The 20,309-nt window shown below is 48.6% G+C and overlaps 3 protein-coding genes across 7 annotated transcripts; 1 reads left to right on the top strand and 2 right to left on the bottom strand.

Annotated features, from left to right (window-relative positions):
* Positions 1-401: 401 nt before the first annotated feature.
* Positions 402-1,990, bottom strand: SNRNP35 (small nuclear ribonucleoprotein U11/U12 subunit 35). The gene is given in 3 exon segments (XM_030958649.1): positions 402-927; positions 930-1,394; positions 1,874-1,990. Coding segments are annotated over 2 exon segments (798 nt in total). The 5' UTR covers positions 1,392-1,394; positions 1,874-1,990; the 3' UTR covers positions 402-591.
* On the top strand, positions 1,582-8,356 carry RILPL2 (Rab interacting lysosomal protein like 2). Of its 3 annotated transcripts, XM_030958651.1 has the most exons (5): positions 1,590-2,399; positions 3,262-3,413; positions 5,696-5,806; positions 6,283-6,331; positions 8,317-8,356. In XM_030958651.1, the coding sequence occupies exons 1-4, from the start codon at positions 1,950-1,952 to the stop codon at positions 6,305-6,307; spliced, it is 738 nt and encodes a 245-aa protein (XP_030814511.1). In that variant the 5' UTR covers positions 1,590-1,949; the 3' UTR covers positions 6,308-6,331; positions 8,317-8,356. The 3 variants fall into 3 exon arrangements, with proteins under 3 accessions (XP_030814512.1, XP_030814511.1, XP_030814510.1); XM_030958652.1 differs by lacking the exon at positions 8,317-8,356 and having other exon boundaries at positions 1,582-2,399; positions 5,696-5,803; positions 6,283-6,586; XM_030958650.1 differs by lacking the exon at positions 8,317-8,356 and having other exon boundaries at positions 1,592-2,399; positions 6,283-6,575.
* On the bottom strand, positions 7,753-19,522 carry KMT5A (lysine methyltransferase 5A). Of its 3 annotated transcripts, XM_030958646.1 has the most exons (8): positions 16,177-16,229; positions 15,773-15,867; positions 13,576-13,732; positions 12,544-12,760; positions 11,790-11,874; positions 11,381-11,440; positions 10,707-10,897; positions 7,753-9,974 (listed from the first exon to the last, which is right to left on the bottom strand). In XM_030958646.1, the coding sequence occupies exons 1-8, from the start codon at positions 16,184-16,186 to the stop codon at positions 9,764-9,766; spliced, it is 1,026 nt and encodes a 341-aa protein (XP_030814506.1). In that variant the 5' UTR covers positions 16,187-16,229; the 3' UTR covers positions 7,753-9,763. The 3 variants fall into 3 exon arrangements, with proteins under 3 accessions (XP_030814506.1, XP_030814507.1, XP_030814508.1); XM_030958647.1 differs by lacking the exons at positions 15,773-15,867; positions 16,177-16,229 and adding an exon at positions 19,115-19,522; XM_030958648.1 differs by lacking the exon at positions 16,177-16,229 and having other exon boundaries at positions 15,773-15,990.
* Positions 19,523-20,309: the final 787 nt, after the last annotated feature.

Raw genomic sequence — 20,309 nt, 5'->3', positions numbered from 1 at the left:
ACATGAGGCATTTTCTGATGTGCTTACTGTCCCGTGGTGCACATTCCTCTGTACAAAGGAGTTTCATCCTCCCGTGTCATAGACAGTGGATTGGTTCCATGTTTCTCTCTCACCTTGCAGAACTAGTTAAGGACACAGTATCAATAAAGGTCTTGCCTGTCCCAGTGTCTTCACAAAAATGAAGCCACTTCCCATCAGCTTCTGTTTTGGGGCACAGAAGTTTGTTGCTATTCTGTTCCTGTGTCTACAGCACGGGACTGTTTCATAACAAACATATGGACACCTTGCACATGGATAACTCCTCATTCAGGCAGCCAGACAAGGTGTGTGCTGATCTCAGTGGGATGCCTGTACACACAGTGCATTTCTTACAGCACTCACCAGTTCAAAAACAGTAATACAAAAGTTTATTTTCTCTAAAGAACAATTCAACACACATCTCAACTGCAGTAGGAACCAAACTACAGAGAGCTGCTGGCAGCAGAGTCACAGGCACAAGGTGGCAACACCACAACTTGTTCTGGGAATGCTGTCACAGCCCCAAGCTGCCACAAGGGTAGGCGACACACCCCAAGGACAAGGCACAGTCACCTATCGGTGCTTATCATCATCTCTTTGCTTCTTGGTATCTCTGTCCCTGCTCCGGTCTCTATCCCTGTCCTTCCTGTCTCTGTCCTTCCTTTCCCTCCCCCTGCTCCTCTCCTCTTTGGAGTCTCTCTCTCTCTCACTGTCACCCCAAGCCCATGACCTCTCCCTTTCTGGCCAGCGTTTGTCCCTGCTCCTCTCGTGGTCCCGGTCCCTGGTTCTCCAGTCCCTTGTTCCCTCACGAGACCAGTTTCTTTTCTCTGATGATCCTTCTCCATAGAAATCATTTTTCATGTTTGGCAAATTGATGGGCTTTCGGAAAGGTCTGTCCCGTCCTCCGAACGACGCAGCTGCCCGGATTCTTTTTTGCCTCCAAACCCACCCCCAAGCCTCCGGGGAATCCATCCTTTGAGAGTTCTTTCCAGTTCAAAGTCCACAAAGATCTCATGTTGGTCGATGACAAGCCTGTTGGCATCTCTGTGGGCCTTCAGCAGCGCGCGTTCCTCTTTGTACTCAATAAACGCATAACCCTTGGAAAATCCCGTGACCAGGTCTCGAACCAGACGGATCTTCCTGATGTCTCCATAGCGGGAAAAAACCTCCTTTAACTTCTCTTCTGTGGTCTGAAGGTTGAGCCGCGCCACGAAGAGGGTGAGGTGAGGATCTCCCGAGACACCCTTGTTGGGTACGTACCTTGCCAGCATTGCCCGCCATATGGCCCGGTCGTGGGGCTCCTCGTCCGTGCCATCGATGCTGCCGGCCTTGAGCGGGTCGTACTCCTTCGCTATGGGGGCCCAGTCAGCCATTGTCTAGGTGGGAGAACACACACGGCACAGGCTCACGGCTGGGTCACAACAGCCCCGGCAAGAATCTCTTCCAGCACGCTGCACTGTGTTCATCTGAAAACCCCCAAAGTGTGACACACCAAAATGAACCAGCCGTGTCGCTGTTGTTTGAGCGCACATGCCGGGACTGAGCCGTGTCCCGGAGCCGCATCCTCCCCTGGCCTACCCCGGCCTGAGGGGCCCCGGCCGAGGAGGCCCCTTAGCCCCGCTCCCGGCGGGCACGCGGCTCTCCCGGCGGGCAGGGGCCGATCCGCCGGCCCGGAGGAGCCGCAGCCGCTCCCGCCGGGGTCGATCTCAGCCCCTTTCCCCGCTCCCGGAGCCCGCCAGTCCCCCCGCCCCGCTCCCGGAGCCGCTGAGGCGGACGTGGCGCTGAGGAAAGGCCGATGCGTTCACCCGCCTCGGTGCCGGTTCCCGGGGCTGCCGGAGAGCCCCCCGTCCCTTACCGGCAGCGGAGCGCGGGCGGTGCCTCCTCAGGGGAAGGGGCAGGGCGAGAAGCGGCGCGGGACCGCGGCCGCCGCCATGAGAGCGCCGGGGGCGGGAGGGGCCGCTCCGCCCGCGGCCTCGCCGGCAGCGCCGCCCGGCCCGGCTGGGAGGGAGCGCCGGGGTGCGGCGGGCATGGAGCGGGGCCGGGACGGGGAGGAGGAGCTGGAGGAGGAGGAGGAGGATGAGGATGAGGAGGAGGATGGCGGCCCGGAGAGCGCTCTGGAGAAGAGCCCGTTCCAGCTGACGGCCGCAGATGTGTACGACATCTCCTCCGTGGTGGGCCGGGACCTGCTGCAGCTCCGCGCCGGGCCGCAGCTGCCCGCCGCCCGCGCCCGGCTGCAGTTCAGGATCGTCCGGGTGCTGGAGATGCTGGAGGCGCTGGTGAGCGAGAGCAGCGTGGCCGAGGAGCAGCTGCGGCGGGAGCGGGACAGCCTCCGGCGGGAGCTCGAGCAGCTGCGGGCGGCGGCCCGCGGGAGCGACCCGCAGGTGGGTGCGGGACTCGGCCGGGGCACAGGGGACACGGCCGGGGCACAGGGGACACGGCCGGGGCACACGGGACTCGGCCGGGGCACAAGGGACACGGGCCCCTTGTCCAGCACGGGCACACCACGTCTGGGTCGCAGAGCGCGCCCAGAACCACACCAGATGGGCCGGCCGATACTTGTGGTCTCTTTTGTGACAGCAGGATAAGTCTCACAAAGTCATTTCCCGTCTTTGGCCATGAAAGCCTTGAAGCTCTTTCCTTCGGGGTGGTCGCAGTGCTGTGGATTCCTCGCTCCAGGTTCACTGCAATGGCTGACCCAGCAAAGTTGGGTCAGTCACGCACAAAGTTCAGAGTACAAACCCACCGTGTTCAGCTCTTGCACAGCACCGGCCCCATAGAGACAACTGTATGCAAACACTGAGGCTTTGTTACCCCCCTGTGAGGGAAATTGATGTCTTGATTACTTCAAAGGTTTTAAATCAAAAAGGCGAGTTCAGGTCTCACCTTTCTGTGACACGGAATTTTGGTGTGGCATTCGATGGCACAGCCTCACTCATCATCTGAGAACAATCTGATAAAAGCATCTTCTTGACAACTAAATTACAAACTCTTTGGGACAGAGACTTTGCTTTTAACTGTGGTCAGAGCTTGCCACAGTTGTGGCCTATACTTGGCTGGGGAACACAGTCACCAAGGGAATACAAAAATATGAAGAACTATCATTAACTTGGGAAAATAATAATCAGGATCGTGATGAATTCATACTAGTTCTAAAAATTCCATATTTATAAAATCCAGATATTTTACTCTCTGAATGCTGAGTTTTTTGAGAGGTTACAAGATCCACCACTGTTTCTTTTACAGCCCAGCCTCGGACCAGATCAAATGGTGATAGACCTCACAGACCCCAACCGGCCCCGGTTCACATTACAGGAGCTCCGAGATGTATTGCAAGAGAGGAACCAGCTGAAAGCTCAGCTTCTGGTGGTGCAAGAGGAGCTACAGTGCTATAAGAGGTAAAGCTTGAAGTCAGCAGAGAACTAATAACAAGTATTTCATGAAGCTTATCAGTTGAGAGTCTTGAAGGTTTGAGCCCCTAGATCAGGATAAGCATTGTCCAGATATGAAAGTGACCCCTGTGCTCCCCAGAGCATACAAATGAACAAAGAAAAACGGGGGAACAATGAAGTCTCTATGCAACACAATTTGAAAACCAAACTCCCTTTTCCTCTGCACAGTTCTCAGCCCATTCCCATCATTGTCCCACTCTCAGCCTACGCAGAGTTACTCCCACTCCACATCCAGGCTGGGTTCTTGGGCACAGGAATTCATCTGTGCAGTGACAGCAGCTGCACACACACTGTGTCTAAAGCCACACTACATACCAAAGAGCACGGGGGGTTTCCAGCTCAGCTTCAGTCAAACTTTTCTTCCTCCTGCAGCACCACGCTGGTTGATCTCCGGTCCTTCACTCCCATGGGGGTGTGGCACTGATCTAGAAACAGAATATTGAGCTCTTTCATCATTCATGATAAGCTGTGGGTTTTTTAAGACTGCCAACAGAGGGTTGTGTAAGGCCCTTGAACTGTGCAAAGCAAGTGATTGCAGAGAAGGGTTTGGTCTTTCCTGAAGGGAGAGTCAGTGTGAGTCAAAGGGTGGGATGTGGGAAGGGTCTTGATCTTGGTGCTACAAATTCATTCACCCCAAAAGCTCTCCTTCTCAACCTCTGCCCCTGTCATCAGGTTGGATTATAAACTCTTTGGGTCAAAAAATTTCTTCTTAATCTAGACACAAACTGTCTGAGCACAGTAGATTTCAGTTGGGATATCTCAGCAGCACCCTCCTGGATACAGCGAGCCCGCCCTTCGCCTTGTCTGTAACAGGAACGTTAAGCCAAGAAGTTACACTTAAATCCAAGAATTTACAAACTGCCTGACAGCACTTCCCCAGCTCAGCTGGCTGCTTTGCTGTGTAGCAGTGGAATGGCTTCTTGCTTTGATTTCCCAGCTGTTACACAGTTTAGTACAGGCCAAGTTAAAAATGTAACAGTGGGAAGGTTTTCAGGTTTTTAGTGATCTGAGTCACACAGCTGTGCACCAAGAACAGGGCAGGGCTGCTTTTCAGGTCGAGTAATTTGTGAGGTTATCTCCTCATACAGTGTTACAGCTTAAGCCAAAACCCATTTTCCCTCTAAACAGTCACATAAAATCCTAATTGTAATTGTAGTAAAGAGTAATTGTGCAGGAGAAGAGGATAAATCTATGTTCTAAATGCCTTGTACACATTGGAAATAAGCTCTGCATAACACAAGGTAACAAACATCTCAGAGACTGGCTCAAAGTGACTGGTGGTGTTTGGGGGCTGCATTTTTTGTGATGATTTCTGGGTAGAAGTTACTATGCAGATGTTAGAGCTCTGCAGTGTCACCCAACAGCTCATTGTCTCATTTATCCAAGAGGAGAGAGAGTCTGCCTCAGAATTACCCCGTGCCTGGTGTCACACCAGTTTTTAACTGCTCTGTGTTTTTATTTCCGAATCCAGTTGAGTATTGCTTGGCCACTCTTCGCCTGCAGCTACTGCAGTCACAGGCTTTGATCCACTGAGCTCTCCAAATGACTGAGGTCAGCCCAGGACATGCTGTGAACACAGAGTGTGCAGGCTGGGAAAATCTCACCCTGTTCCAGGCAGGGAAAACACCCTTTGGTCAAACTGAAACTGCTGCCTGGAGTAGGCGGTTACAGCTTCTGGAGTGTAGAAACACCAAAGTGGGATGGCAAAATGTAGAGCTGAAGCAAAGCCTTTCTTCTCTCCTCTGTAGGGTGGAAAGAGGAACAGGCACCTGCCTTGCAGGGGAGCTGGGAATCTCCCATCTGTTCCCAGGCCTGGTGTGAGCCTGGGTGGCTGCGCTGGAGGTACCACACATCCACTCCTGCAGAAATTCACCATTTGTGTCCACACTGTCCTCTCACCCTTGGACTTCTGCACAAATCCAAGTGTGATTACACTTCCCTTTCACCTCCATTATGATTTGCCATTTTTTTCTCTGTGGAGAAATCAGCTTGTTACTTTTTTAGTGTTCTCATTAAAGCACAACCCTGGCACAATTACACTGTTGTATTTAGGGATAATAATTCATTATTTTCAGTTCAGTACAAGGAAGAGGCTGGGCTGCCATCTCTGTCCTGTGAACACTCATTCACCCATGTCCAGTGAGAGGTCTAACTCATGCACTGTCACACTCTGCACAAAAAAAATAAACAAACCCACAAAAAAGAAACAAAACTATCTCTTTTCCCAGTGGGATCATCTCACAGAAAAGGGACCAAACTGAAGAACTGGACAAAGCAGCCAGTGGCAGCAGTGCTGGCACCAGAAAGGACAGTGAAGAGAAGACAATCATCAAACGGTTGTAAGTTTGTTTGCAGCTTTTGGGGCAGAATTTGTGAGAACAGGGCCCACTCCTTACACAGTGAATCCAGGGGTGGATGCTGAACTTTAGCCTAGTTGGCTGGATATTGTTTTCTGCTCTCCATGTAAAGTTAAAAACCTGATAAAGCAATCTCTTCCTGGGGAAAAAGCACTGCACAGGAAAGCAACCTCCACCCAGGCAAGCCCGGAGTCACTTTTTTCCTAGGAAAAACAAGATTCCTGAGCAAAATGATTCAATACTTGCCTCCCCTGCCAGCCCCTCAGAGCTGTGCTGTGGGAGCACCCCAGCTGGCCCCAGGCTTTGTTTACATTGTACACAAAACCCACGAGCTCAGGGTCTGTCCCTAAAGTCCCCCAAAATAGCACATTGACAGGGCCAGCCCCCTGCCTGTTCCTTATTTTCCAGTTGGACACTATTGTTTTCTTTCTGCTATTGATTTTTCTCTCTTTTTTTAGGTTTTCTTTTAAACAGGGAAAATGAGCATCCTCAAGGACTTTGCTGCTGGTGGGAATGGCACTGATGAGCCTCAGAGGCGTTGAGAAAGACAATGATTGCAAGCAGCAGCATCACTCCTACTGTAGAGAATGAGCAATCTCATTAAAATCATGTTGTATCATATTCTTTCAGAATAGATTTTACTCTGCTTTTTCAGAAACTGTTTGAAACAGACACTTTTTGTATTTCTTACTGTCAGACATTATCCACATGTAGAAAATAAAATGTTTGTATAAAGTTGGGGTTTATTCTTATTAAAAGAGCCTGTGATGATCTGTACTACAGCATACTTATCCTGTCCAGCTATCAAAACATTCAGCTCAAATGATTTTGTAGATGAAGATAATAGAGACCTGCCATTCACAAGTGGTTGTTTGGGGGTGAGATGAACAGTGGAGAAAAGCACAGCAAAGGAGGAAAAGCTGCTGCAATTGGGCTCTGCCCACACGAAGGGCTGAGGTGCAGGCAATGCTCAGACTGGAACAGATGCACCAAACATTTCATTTCTGACAGCTGAAGGTCTCCTGTGGTAGGGAGTTGTGTTTTGCATAAGCTCTGTTCTTTCAATCACCTGCCACAAGCTGTGTACTGGCCCCAGTAATGAGATTTAGCACCAGTGGAAGAATTATAGGGCAAACAGAGGAGTGGGGAAAGAAGCTTGAAAGACACCAATTAGGTTCTCCATTTAGAAAGGTAGAATATCCAGAGCAGAAGTCTGAACAGACATAAAAGAAGCAGTGACAGGTATCAAACTGTGATCTTACTCTCTTCAGAAATAAAAGCAGGCTCTGAAGTCTTTTGATTCCCTCTCCTACTCTGGCAGCATGAAAAATGTAGGGCACTTCACACATCTGCTCAGCTGCACGATGTGGATGTGGCTCAGCAGAAGGCAGAGCTGCAGCCTCCCTCAGAGGTCAGGAACAAATGTCTGTTAGCAAGGCCACACCACAGGTGGCTGCCCTGAGCCAGATGCTTCAGCCAGGGCACAGAACCACTGGAGTCCTTTTGCCATCTTCAAAATATCAATAAGCCTTGGCCATGCCCTCGTTGTGTATTTTCTAGAGCATGGCAGCAGGGAAGGCAGTTACTGCATGGCCTGAGCAGAGGCTTTGTGCACAGAAAAATGAAACAAAGAAACAATCAATCAGCAACAGCCAGGATGCACCTCTGAGCTGGAGACAGATGCTGACAAGTGATCTGAATTCCATCCTCTTCCATGGTTTATCCAGGGATGTATTTTCCAATCTCCTTTAAAAAAAGCAGTTTAGCTCCCAACCCAAGGGTGTTTTTCCCTGTCACATCTTGTTAGAAGATGAAGCCTTCCTGTGAGGCACAGAGATAAACACCCAAATGACACATTCCTGTGAGAAGTACATCGAGATAGATCTCTAGATCTCTGTATGTGTTCCTAGAAAAGTAAAGGATACAGATGCAGTGCAACATGAGCTTTATTTCCATCCTCCAACGCAGTGCTACTCAATTACCAGTTAAGCTTTCAGAGAAGACATTTTCTTTTTATGTAAAACAAGGGAGATCTTTCCCCTTTCTGGTTTACAAAAGTGATGCTGAAGTACAGAGGTTTTAAGCTATTCAACCTGATAGAGAACACGTAGATGTTTAAATAAAATTAAAAAAATTTATTCCAATTTTGACTTAAGGGAAGTGCTCTAGTTTAACAGGACACTGTACACATTGCTGAGGTCTCTGTTTCTGAGACCAGAGAAAAATCAGTGCCAACTCAGACAAGCTGGCCAAGGAGGCTTACCTGAAACTCAGTACATGTAATGTGACATGTCTCCAGTTAATTCTTCAGAAATGGGAAAATACCCAGGCTTGCTCTGACGAGTTTGCCTTGTGTGAAGCAGTAAATAATATAAAGCATTTAATAGCTAATGATTTTCACAGCTTTCTTTCAAAATGCTCATAAAACTGCAATGGAGACAGGTAGTATAGCAGCCGTTTCATCAATAATAAATATATTCTTTATTTTACAGAGACATTGTCTTCAAGTTTTTAATTTAAAAAATACATCACTAAGCCACTTCTCTTGCTGCTGGAGCACACAACCAGGATGTTGTTGCTATCTGACCTATCACATAGGCAAGCACAAGATTGTCTAGAGGGCATTCAGCTGGAACAGCAGCAGCCTTCAAGACATGAGGAATAGAAGACATTAACAGAGCCACAGATCCCTTGCTGACATCTTCCAGCAGCAAGCATGGCTGATGGCTCACAGCCATTTTCATCTACACACATGCCAAGCCTGCCTTGGCAAAAATTCCAACTGGTAAGAATTCCTCTTTAACATAAAGGACCTGCATTGTATTGCCTGCCTATATCCCAGATTTGGCTCTCCAACAGAAACATCCAAACATCCACAAGATGCCAAGCGCTCGACTCCCATGTGAGACAGTGGGACCAGACTGTGCTGGACAGACCTACAGGACCAGGCAATAAGGAATCTACTTTCTTCACTGCATGAACTCCATCACTACAGTTTGAAGCTGCATATGAAGATGACTCCTATTTTTGGAACCACTATGCTCTACTTCAAGCATTCACAGTAAATAAATAGCTTCTGATGTGGCTAATTAGCATAGGAAGGCAATATAAAAAACTTTTGGAGAGAGTTTTTACTTCTTTAAAATCCTCTGGGAGACACCTCCAAGAATCAGCCATCGACTATAAAAAAGGTACCTTCTCAAAGTTTAGAAAATAAGTCAATGTCAAACATTAATTCTCACTGTGAAGTTCTATCTTCACAGCTGTAATGAGTATCAACCCAGTCTATCAAAATTTATCCTCATTTGGCTGGGAGTAATTTCTCCAAAGGAAGCAGTCAATCTGACCATCCTTTTCCCTCAGTGCCAGTGCATTTGAAGTTCATTGCCAACAGAATGTATGACACAGGAGAAACTGGATTCCTACCACAAATTATTTGAGAATGACAGTAGCATCCATCTCAGAGAAGCCTGTCAGCACTGGGCTGTGAAAAGCAGTCTGACAGGCAGTCAAGCCACGGGATGACCAAGTCAGAGTACAGCAGTACTTCTGTCATAAAGCCAAGGTCAGCACCCCAAAGTGGGGCGTGAGATTTCCTTGCAAAAGCAGAAGCACAACCCCAGTGATTAAATTTCTGTGCAAGTCTTTCACTGCTCAAGTGGCACTGGTCACTACGCAGAAGCATTCGAATTGTAAGGAGGGTTTTCCTTTTATGATATAAAAGTTTTGGCAATCTAAGATCAATTATTCAAGCCTGCCTGGAAAACTGTAATAGGTATTTAAATACTGCAAAGCAAAAAGGCAGTTTTTAAGGAGCTTGGAAGACCATAAGCCATCCACTAAGAAAGCTGAGGGAAGTGAGGGCAGAAAAAAAAAAATGCACTGACTCCTTGTAGAACACTCAGTCCAAAAATAAAAACCCCAAACAAGGAAGATGAATTAGTGTTTCAGCCACGGGTGAGCTTCAATGGAAGCTTTGCTTCTGTCTCCATAGTCGTACAACAGTTCTTCACCTGCCTTAATGTCCCTGGAAGCGATGAGGATGAGATGAGGCACACCATCGATGTCGTGGAGCTTGGTCTGACAATTGCCACATTTGCTGTGATTAATGAGCCTTCCCAGACGATTAGTTTCTTTCGTAGCATCGACACTGAAAGAGCAAGAACAGAACGCGGGATTGCGCCTGGGACAGGGGCAGCTCGTGAGCAAAGCCCAAAATGCAAATCACACAAAGAAGGAGGAATCCACACGAGTCTTGAAAAATTAAGGAGAAACAGAACGTTATCATGTTACATTATAGAACAATCATGACTAAATAGGCAGCCATAATATGGCAAAGCAGAGAAACTAAAACAATTCTGGGAGATTTTTAAGTTAGTACAAAACCCAGAAAATTAAATCTTTGGACTGTTTGAGCTGCCTGTTTCCAGGAATAGCAGAATCCAGATGTGAAAAAAATTATAAAGCTTGGACTGAAATGGGTGTTAGAGACTAGAGCAACAAGGACACCCAGTCAAAGTTGAAAGAAACGTTTCTCTTCCAGGGAGTCTGTCCATCCTGCTTTCCAAACCAACTCCTCACATCTCAGATAAAGGAGTCCATTTTACAAGAGGATGACTTTAGGCAGAAGACCACTGCAGAACTACAAGCCTCATCCAAGCACAGCAACTCTCCACATAGCTTGTGCTGTACTTCAAAGAAGAGGGCTTTGAGTCACCTACCATTCCTCATAGCCCACATGTATGGGAGGCTCTCAGACCATGAAACAATGCTCCAAAAGATTTCATCATTCACAAATCCCATTAAAAACAAAAAATTTGCATGAAAACAAGAAAAGAATTACCAGCATTCAAAGCCTCCATCAATAGAAACTTGAGCTTACCAGTAAGTTTTGCTGAGGTACTGGAAATAGTACATGTAGCAGCCTGTGGATGGGTCTTGAGCATACACAGCCTCTCGTTTCTTGGCATCAGTGATCTCAATGAGATCCCCATGATATTCAACCACAAATTCTCCTCGATTAAAATGTTTAGTAGCAATTACTCCTCTCCCTTTGCCATCAATATAATCAATCTGTTGAGTTGAAAAGAAAATACTTTCTCATTTCCCAGCTGATTTACATCATTGCAGATATGCTGATTACTAGGAAATGATTTGTCATTAAAAAACTGCTGCAGAAGGGATTTTGTGTGTACTGCAGACAAAGCTGTAGAGGCACAGTGCATGGCACTGTGGAAGAAATGCAGGATGAGTTTGGGACACACTCTGAGTTACTGGGTAGCTGGACACAAAGTCTTCCAATCAAAGAACTTAGGAGTGCATTTCTGTAAATACCTTAAAATCCCCTCAGTATGTATAACTGAGGCTGCACAGACATATCCTTCAGAGACCAACACTGCTCACTTAAAGGAAGGACTGTGTGTTCCAGTTTTCCTGCATTTTCAGAGAATTGCAGGGTCCTGAGACTGAGTTCTGCTACTCTCTGTTTAAATTGATTAACATCAAGATACTGTGTAATAAACAGTACATGACCACTTAGGCTGGCACTGCAGTTACCTTCATTCCTTCTTCCTTCCCACTTGTAATCAGCTCATCTATTTTCCTCCTTTCCTCAGTCTGCAGAATAAACAAGAACAAACAAAACCACAATATTGTTGATAGCTTTTGTAGCTTCTTCTAGAGCTGGAAGGAAATTACCCACCAATGACACTCATTGTTCCAAACCATCTCATATTTCCAGCAAACTGAACAGCAGAAAGACAGATTTCTGCCCCCCCAAACACATAAACAGCTAGATTCTGTTCTAAACTGGACCAGCATTTCCAAATTTTAAGTATGTTCTTAACATTACTTCAAGTGCACAACTTTATTTGCATTTGGAATGGAAACCATAGTTACACACTTCCCCAAATTCTCAGCTAATCAGACATGTTATAAGTTACGTCATTTTAACAAGAAGCACTACCTCCAATTCAGATTTGCTCTTCCTGGAACTTCTTCTAACAGGATAATAATCTGTCACTTTTCGGTTTGGTGTTCTTCCTTGTGTTCTAAGGAGCAAGAAAAAGAGAACACACACACACACATTTCAGACTGTTAAGTTACACTGCTAGAGGAAAGGTATGCGCAAGAATTTTTTATTTGAGCTTGGTAAGCTGAAAGGTGATCAATATGAACCAGTGGTTTTTATCAGTACCCTTAGCTTCAAGCCACAGCTACATCCCTTTTCTTCCCCACACTATTTCCATTCCTCCAGTACTAATTCTTGAACAATACAAGTCGTTAGAAATCAACTGAAGGTCACATTACAAGTCTGGGGCCCCCTGCATGCCTTGCCAGAAGGCACTCGAAAATTTAGGTCATGAAAACTGCTTGGCAAGGAATTCATTAATGTTAGGTCACATTACTCTGATACCCAGAGAAAGGGTATCAGCTCAGCCAGGAAGCCTCCAACTGTTCTGTTTCTGACAAGATACATTCCCATTTGTCCACAGGAAAGTAGGTCTTAATGGATCATTAATTTCTTTTTTTCCATAGGTGACCAGCAAATGTTTCACTTGTGATAGAACAATAGAACATTATTAGAAGCATTAACCTTGCTTTTAAGACAAACAAATCCTGTGGAAAATAGGTACTTAGATGCTATTTTAGGGTTTTTAAAACATTATATTCTTGAGAAAACAAAGAGCTGTCCTTTCACAATTCCACAAATCACTTACTTTTTCCTTGGTCCTCGTTTTGCTTTAACCATCTTCTTCTGAGCTGGCTTTGCATTGGCCTCCTCTGCACAGTCTGCAGGCAGGGGAGTCTTCTGGCTTTCCACAGTTTCTTGGTTTTGATCAGAGGAGGGCACTGAAGGATTGCACCCACCTTCCTTATCCTTCTGCTCTTCTGGTTTCACAGCACCTTCAACTATTTTGCCACCATTCTTTTTTCCTGGTGACAAGGAAATCGAGTAAGGCTCTGAACTTAGGGCCAGCCATACCCGAGTGCTTTAAATGAATTCCAGGGGTTTAGAGCTCTGTCAAATGAGAGAAAGGACAGCAATGACCCTGCACTGCTGGGCTCAGCAGCTGCAGATGTTGGTACCCAGTGGCCAATGCCACCCAGGATAAATTCTTGGGAGCTAAAGGGCTGGCACTGACAAGAAGTCTACACTCCCCACAACCAACATTTACTTGGTTTTTTTGCATCCTACCCCAATACAACCACATCCTCCTCCTCAGACAACTGACTCAGAGGTACGTGAGAGTGGTTTAAAGTTCAATAACGTTTTTATGTAGAGTAAATAATCAGGTTTAACAGTCCCATCTGCTGAGACAGATGTTTCAGGCTCACTGGAGAAAAGAGGCACAGCTGCAAGGCCTCAGCAGTGGGACAAGCTAAAGCCATCTTCACTTCCTTGTCAAAACTGGGGAGCCAAATTAGGAACTAAAGGCCCCAAGTTTCCAGAAAGCCTGACAGTCCCTGCATCAAATGGGACTGAGAATACCTGCTTGTAAAAGTGTTTGCATCAAAGTGCTTTGACAAATTACCAAGGCTGTTAAATGCAGTTTAAAACACAAGCCCGATGGGATTTCTTCCCCTTCATAAACTTTAAGAACACTACCATTTCTAGTCACTGTGAACCTGGCACTCAGCATCCACAATTTGGGCTCCTCCTCACTGCTTTTATTTCTTGATGAAAATGTCAGAATTGAGGGCAGTGGGAGCACATGCACCAAGAGAAGCAATCCAAAGCTCAATCTTACCAGCTCCTTTCCTGTAGGTTTCCTTTAGTGTTTTGCCCTGACATTTCACCTCGTGATACATGACCGAGTTCTCTTCTTGAAGCGGGGGGCGAGCACCAGGAGCTTTGTTGGGATTCAGGTAGCTGTAGATTTTGGATTGACCAATAAACACATTCTCCTAAAACAGACCCACACAAAAAAATCAGTTCAGCACAGAGATTCCAGGAACCTCAAGCTGGCATCCACAACAGTCTGCAGCAACCAGGGCTGACAGGTGACTGTGCTGATGGAATTACACTGTTTGAAGCCTCACCCTCACTGAGGTTGTGATTTCTAAGTGAAAACACAACAGTGCTGAGCACTCTGAGAACTTAACTAATAAAATGTGGCAGGATGGGGTAGTCATAGCTAACTCCAGCCTCCACCCTTGTGCTTCACAGTATGAACTTTGGTGCTAAAAAAAACCCCAACCCTGAGCTCCTGGAGAGGAAGGCAGCCTCAAAGAGCACAAGCCAAAAAAAATATGAATAGTGCAGCAAAAATTGCCCAGGCCCAGTACAGAGCTCTCACAGCCAGAGGTATGAGCTACCCAGCTACTCTCAAGAGGTGTCAAATGTTGTTGCAGCAAATTATATGCTCAACTGAGCAGCACAGGAATCAGTTTTACAGCCTGCCTTGAGTGACATCTCTCAGCAAAGCATGGGAGATAAACAGTGCTATATTTTATCCATTATATGACATAAAAATAAAGTGTAAATGTTGTTTACGGCAAAAAGGCCCATTAAAGAGTCAATGCAAAGCCCAGTCAGGAAAATGACAAAACCCTCTGGCATGGCCAGACACCACAGAGCCTGGGGTTTGCTGCTGGCTCAGGCTCCAAGATGCCAACAGTGAGCAGTGTCAAATTTAGCAAAGATTAGTGGAGCCCTGTCACCTTTGCTTTCACAGCCTCCTGCCACCTGGCTGTGCTTGCCTGTGCAGGGCATGTCAGGCACATTCCAACCATGAAATCTCAGGGTCTGGACAAACAGATGCAGCTTGGGCAGAATGAGTTTTTCTTGGCTATAGTTTGACTCAACCAAAAGCAATTTTCAGACATTGCATGCCAGTTAAAACAACAAAAATATGCATCCATTTTCTTAGAAAAGCAAGGAACAAAGGGTCCCAATAGTTAAAAAAAGATAGTTCAAATATAGCTGACTAAACAAATACCTCAGCATTTCAGTCACAGACACTGAAAAAGTAAACAAAGTAGACAATAGAACAGATAGGATAATTTTAATAATTAACGTGGTCATGAATAACAAACTTCCTATGTTCATAATTCACACAAAATCAAACCAGTTAAAGGCTCAAATCTTAGTCCACAAATAAACTACTAAAGACTGAGATTACAATGGAACAGCCTGAGAAAAAGCAAATCAGATGGACACTCCCTGACTTCCAATATTTCTGAAAGGCCTATGAAAGGGAAAACTCACTTATTAAAAACCCGGGGCTTCAAAGCATGAAATACTATGAAAACACTCCGTTTTAACAAATACAAGCAATGAACCCTGAGCTTCAAAGCCCTCAAGATTTAGTAAGAAGTTTAAATACGAGCATTTTGGGAGAAAGCCCAAAGCAGTGAACTGCAGTCCACCTGCCAGCAGAGCCTTCAGGCTTTGAATACACCATGAACAGGAAACGAACAACTATTTTTCCAGCAGAGCTTCCTCCCTTCATTCCCAGCTCCCTGCCTGCTGCGCTCTTGGCGCAGCCGAGATGCTGCTGCCACGTCTTTGTCTGTGCCAGGCTTGAGACCCCGGAGAGCAGAGATTTTCTCAGCGCAGCAAAACACACGAAAGATTGGCTGCAGAGGGGCTCCGGGATTAAATGCAATAGCCGCGACTATTTCCACTGGGAGTTAAAGGCAAAGAGACAAGCAGCCTCCGGCCAGCTGCCTGTGACAGAGCTACAGGACGGGGAAGATGGCACGGAGGGAATGCCGAGCTTAGTGCCTGTCTGCGGAAGGGCACAGGGAAACACGGAAAGAGCCCGACCGTACTTAAAGTTAACCGATTTCTGAATGATTTGAGGGGCTCCCGAAGGGCCGGGCCCCGCGGCTCCCCGGGACAGCCCGCACGGCGGCTCCCCCGCACCGGGGGGAAGCGGAGGGCACGGCAGACCCCGGGAGCCGCCCGCCCGCTCCGCCCGCCCAGGCCCGGGCACTGCTTACCCCGCCGGCCCGGGGGCGGCTAGGGCCCTTCCTCTCGGCGCTCTCGGGGCTTGCCTTCTCCACGCCGCCCGCCCTGGTCTTGGGCATGTTCTTCCCTAGGAGCAACAGGGGAAGATCGGCGCCTGAGCCATGTCCGGCGCTGCCGCCCGCGGTCATCGCCCGGCCGCCGCGGCCTGCGCCATGTTTAAAGGGCTGGATGCGGCAGGGCGAGCCGCGGCGGCCCAGCCCCTTCCCGGCGAGCTGCGCACACCGCGCGGGGGAGGAGTCCCGCCGGCCCCGGCTCCCCGCACCTCCCAGGAGGAGCTTCCGCGCCGCGGAGATGCCCCGCGCCGCGCGGGCCCAGCCCCGCCGGCCCCGCCGCGCCCCCGGCCCCGCTCCGCTCGTGCCCGCTCCGCCCCGCGCACCTCCGGCCATGGCGGCGGCGGCCCCGCGCCCCGGAGCCCCCGCGCCGGGTGGCCCCGACTGTCCCCGCGGAGTCCCCGGCGCCGCCAACCGCTCCGCAGGGAGACGCCGCGTTACCCTTGGCAACCCCATTGGTTTAACCTCCCGCCAATCATCGCGCTCAGGCCTCTGATTGGCGCGAGCCGCCATAACCCGCCCTCCCCCTGTCACACCGCGGTGACCGCGGCTCCCGGGAACAGGGTTTAAATGTGCGTTCGCTGGGCGCTGATTGGTCCGTGCCGAGGGCAGGCAGCGCTCTGATTGGCGGCCCGGTGGGGAACGCCCCTCCCCGGCCGGGCCGCGCCACGTGGGTGGGAGCGCGCGGTGGCGGCGGCGGGACCCTCCGGGCCGTGCGAGCCCGCGGGGGGCCGGTGGTACCCGGCCCTGACCGCCCCGCCGGTGCACCCGCACCTCCCGCCGCCGTCCTGCCAAGGCAGCCTCCCTCCTGCAGCTCTCCGCAGGGCACAGGGCCCACGCCACCTCGCAGCGGGGATTTGGGGGATCCCTAATCCTGGCGGGATGGTAAAACTCTGCTCTGTGAAATTATTAGGCTGCTTTATGCAATGTTTAGCTTAGATCTCTCTGGTTGGAATTTAAGTCTGTTAGTTCCATCTTCCAGGCTTGCCTGGAGAGCAGGTAATACTCCAGCATTGCACTAAAGCATCAAAGACCTTATGTAAATCCCCATTCCATAACGAGGGCAGCTAAAATATTACAAAGCCAAATGACAGAGCCATCATTATCACCAGGAGAGCTGGAACTGCCTTCAGCATCGATTCCCTGGTCAGAAGCTGCCAACAGGACGAGCACATACACTTTGAAATCAGGAAAGCACAATGGCAAAGAGTCACACAGCAGTAAGGCAAAGCCGGTATGGATCGGGGATCTGAATGGATGCCACGTGGATGCCATGGTGGAAGTCAGGAAATCGCCACACAGGACTTTGGTGCTCCACGATAAACAGAACCCTTACATTGAGCAACAGTGCCTGACTCCTGTTTCCTATCTGTGTTGCCCCTCCTGCAGCAAGGCCACCTGAGTGTGCTCAGGACCTGGGCTGCTGGCACTTGCTCTGGCCCAAGCCCTATCACCACAGGGGTGGCTTCTCACCCAGGCTTATCTGCGGCCACAGGCTGCTGCCTGTTTCTGGGGCATTCCCACAGTGACACAAACAGCCAGACAGTGATACAGCTGAAAACCATCCTTTCCCTTAACAGGAAAAAACCCTTCTCATCTTTAGCAAGAACTCGGGCCTTGTCCTTTGCAAGCTGTCCCACAGCAGCTGGGAGCTCACAGGGCAGGAATTCAGTGTGATTGCAGGGAGTCTCAGGAGGCAGCACAGCATTCCAGGCCACCTCCTCCTCTTCCTGTGATAGCTCTGCATTCAGGCACTTTGGGAGAAAACAAACCCAACTCTGCATGGGCACTGACATTTGTTACATCTGGGTCTTCAATCACAAGGCACATGAATTTTACAGAGAAGCAACCAAAACACACTGGGTATTTCCCTGTAAACTCAAAGCTGCAGCAAGGTGATATCATCCAGGCATCACGTCCATGAACATCCATGTCCATGGTGTTCTTCCATCAAGGCAGGTACTCCAAGCTCTCTGCAAAAGCACCAGAGCAGACACTGCTCTGATTTTTCCACCCCAGTTTGCACTGTACTTATTGCACAGCTGGGATGCAACTGGGAAAAAAAGATCTTCATATATTACTAAAATTATTTCCTTCTTGCAGTAATAGGGAGCATGCTTCCTAATGTCTTGGGAAAGCTCTGGAAACGCCTGAGTGGTTTTGCTCAGTTGTTGGGGATTGTATATTTTAAATAATTATTTTATATACGTATATTAAGCAAAGGAACACAGTTGGCATCGAAGCCGTGCGGGCCACCAGTAGAGGGCAAAGGAAGCCAAGGAATTCTCTTCCCCAGAGCAACAAAGAAAACAACGTCATCTCTAACTGGCCGCTGCTCCCGGCGCGGTGGGATCACACTGTGAATTAGCAAAACACGTCGGCTTCAGCCCTCAGCTGGCTGCGGCCACGAGCCAGGGATGAGGAGAAGTTAAAATGCTCAAGGCTCCGGCCCGAAGGAGCGCGGCTGGAGCCGCCCGAGACTCGGGACACGGCAGCAGCAGCAGCACATGGAGAGAGCGCTGCCCACTCCCGGAATCCGGAGGGAGCGGCGCGGCTCCCGCTAGAAGCAGCGCTAAAACCCAGTGACCTAAATATTCTCTCCCGTAGTGCCGCATGAACGGCTCCCGGGAGCACCACGTTTTACTGCGGAAATGTGAAATTGTTTTGTGGGGGAAGGGAAGGAAGAGCGAGCGAGGCGTTGATTTGTTCATAAAGGGAAGAAAATCTTCAAGGTAAATCTCTTCGGTCTAGATGAACACTTCATCCAGTTTAAAAAAAATGTTATATTTGAATTCATAGTTTCATTTTCTGTCCAATATACCAAGGAGATGCTTGTTAAATGTTCCCACCTGAGAGCAAGTTCTCACACAGCACCTGTCATATTTGCAATTTGCAAAATAAATGACAGCATTTACACAAATTTCTCGTTCACAAGATGAAATCCCTACAATTTGTGCTTCAGCCACTAGAAATCAAGTAAAAACAATCCCTGAGGGTAACTGCTGTGTATTACATTAAGCAACATCATTTTATAAAGTCACAGAGTAAAATGCCAGTAGGTGCTAACTGCATTTCATAGATTATAAAATATAATTATATCCAGAATTGTATCTACCAATGATATAAAAAAAAATCTCTGACTAGAAAGTGCAACGAGATCTGTGAATTACATGCCAAAATTCTATGGAAACAGAGTCCTGCAGACAAATGTGCCTGTGCTAATTCCACGCCAATGGAAGCAGCATTTCCAGTGGGATTACTCACCTATTGCAGTCGAGGATGATCACAAACGCTGACAGGTAACTCCCTTTTCAACTCAAGACATCAAAACCCTCCCTTTCTTGTCACGATTGTATAGAGCTGCTGATATTTAAAGTTCGATTCAGCACATGTGAGCTGTACTTCATCATGCCTTCATCTGAAGTGTGCAGAGGGGAATAACCAAGACAAAAGCTGCCATTTAAATTGTTCTTCTGGTCTCTGGCCTCACTTCTGTCATCTTTTTCTCCATCTGAAGCATCACTGATTAATCTGAATTACTTAGGTCAGTTTAATTAAAGTTGCTTTGTCTTTAAATAGTTTAGCCTTGATCTGTCTAATCCTTTATTGGTTATATTAATCCCTGTTAAATTTGTCTAATGATAAAATAAGCAAACTTGCACAAGATTGAATGAGTAATACCGAACATTTGAAGGTATTTCATGATGGCTTACTCTTCGTCTATGTCTGGCTCAATTCTGTGTGAAAGTCTTACAAATGTTCATGTTTTTACACAACTGGGAAAGCATTTTATTGGAAGATTGTCTCTTTTAACAAGTCTTCTCAGTCTGGGGGCCTCCAGCTCTAAAAGAAATGTCTCCAAATGTGAAACCAGCATGAGGGGTCTCCAGATTTTAACTCACTCTTTGCAGCAGCAAGTTTCACATTAGCAGCTCGTACAATATTCGCATGGGAAAAGTCATCTGCCAGCACCCCAGGGAGGGCAGCAGGGATGTCGCCCCGCATTCTCCTGAGGGGGTTCCTGTGCAGGAGCTCTGCAGAGCCGCGGTGCCGTGAGGGGGCGGAGGTGGCGGAGTCCTCAGGGCGGGGGGGCACCGGCCGCACCGGGGAGCCGCCAACCGCTGAGGGACGGGACGGGACCAGGGAGCCGCCTGGAGTGAGACGCATTCACCAGCGGGAGCACGGGCGGGGATGAGCTCAGATGACAGCGTTTCCCCTCACGCCGAACTCACCGGGGCCCGGCCCGGTCCCGCCGCTCCCGCCAACGCCACCTCAGGCGGGGGCGCGCGCACGGCGCCTCCCCCCCCCGCCCCGTGATGCAGCGAGAAACGCGAGATCTCGCGAGAACTCCGCCGCGCTGCCGAGTTCTCGCCGGCAGCCGCCATCTTGCGGGAGCCCGGGTCACGTGACCGCTTGCAGCCGTTCGCCTCCGCCTTCCCCTCCCCCCACCCTACCGGGA

The sequence above is a fragment of the Camarhynchus parvulus genome, chromosome 15, assembly GCF_901933205.1.
Source record: "Camarhynchus parvulus chromosome 15, STF_HiC, whole genome shotgun sequence".
NCBI lineage: Eukaryota > Metazoa > Chordata > Aves > Passeriformes > Thraupidae > Camarhynchus > Camarhynchus parvulus.
The sequence above is the reverse complement of the archived record's forward strand: the minus strand, read 5'-3'. Positions and strand labels throughout refer to the sequence as shown.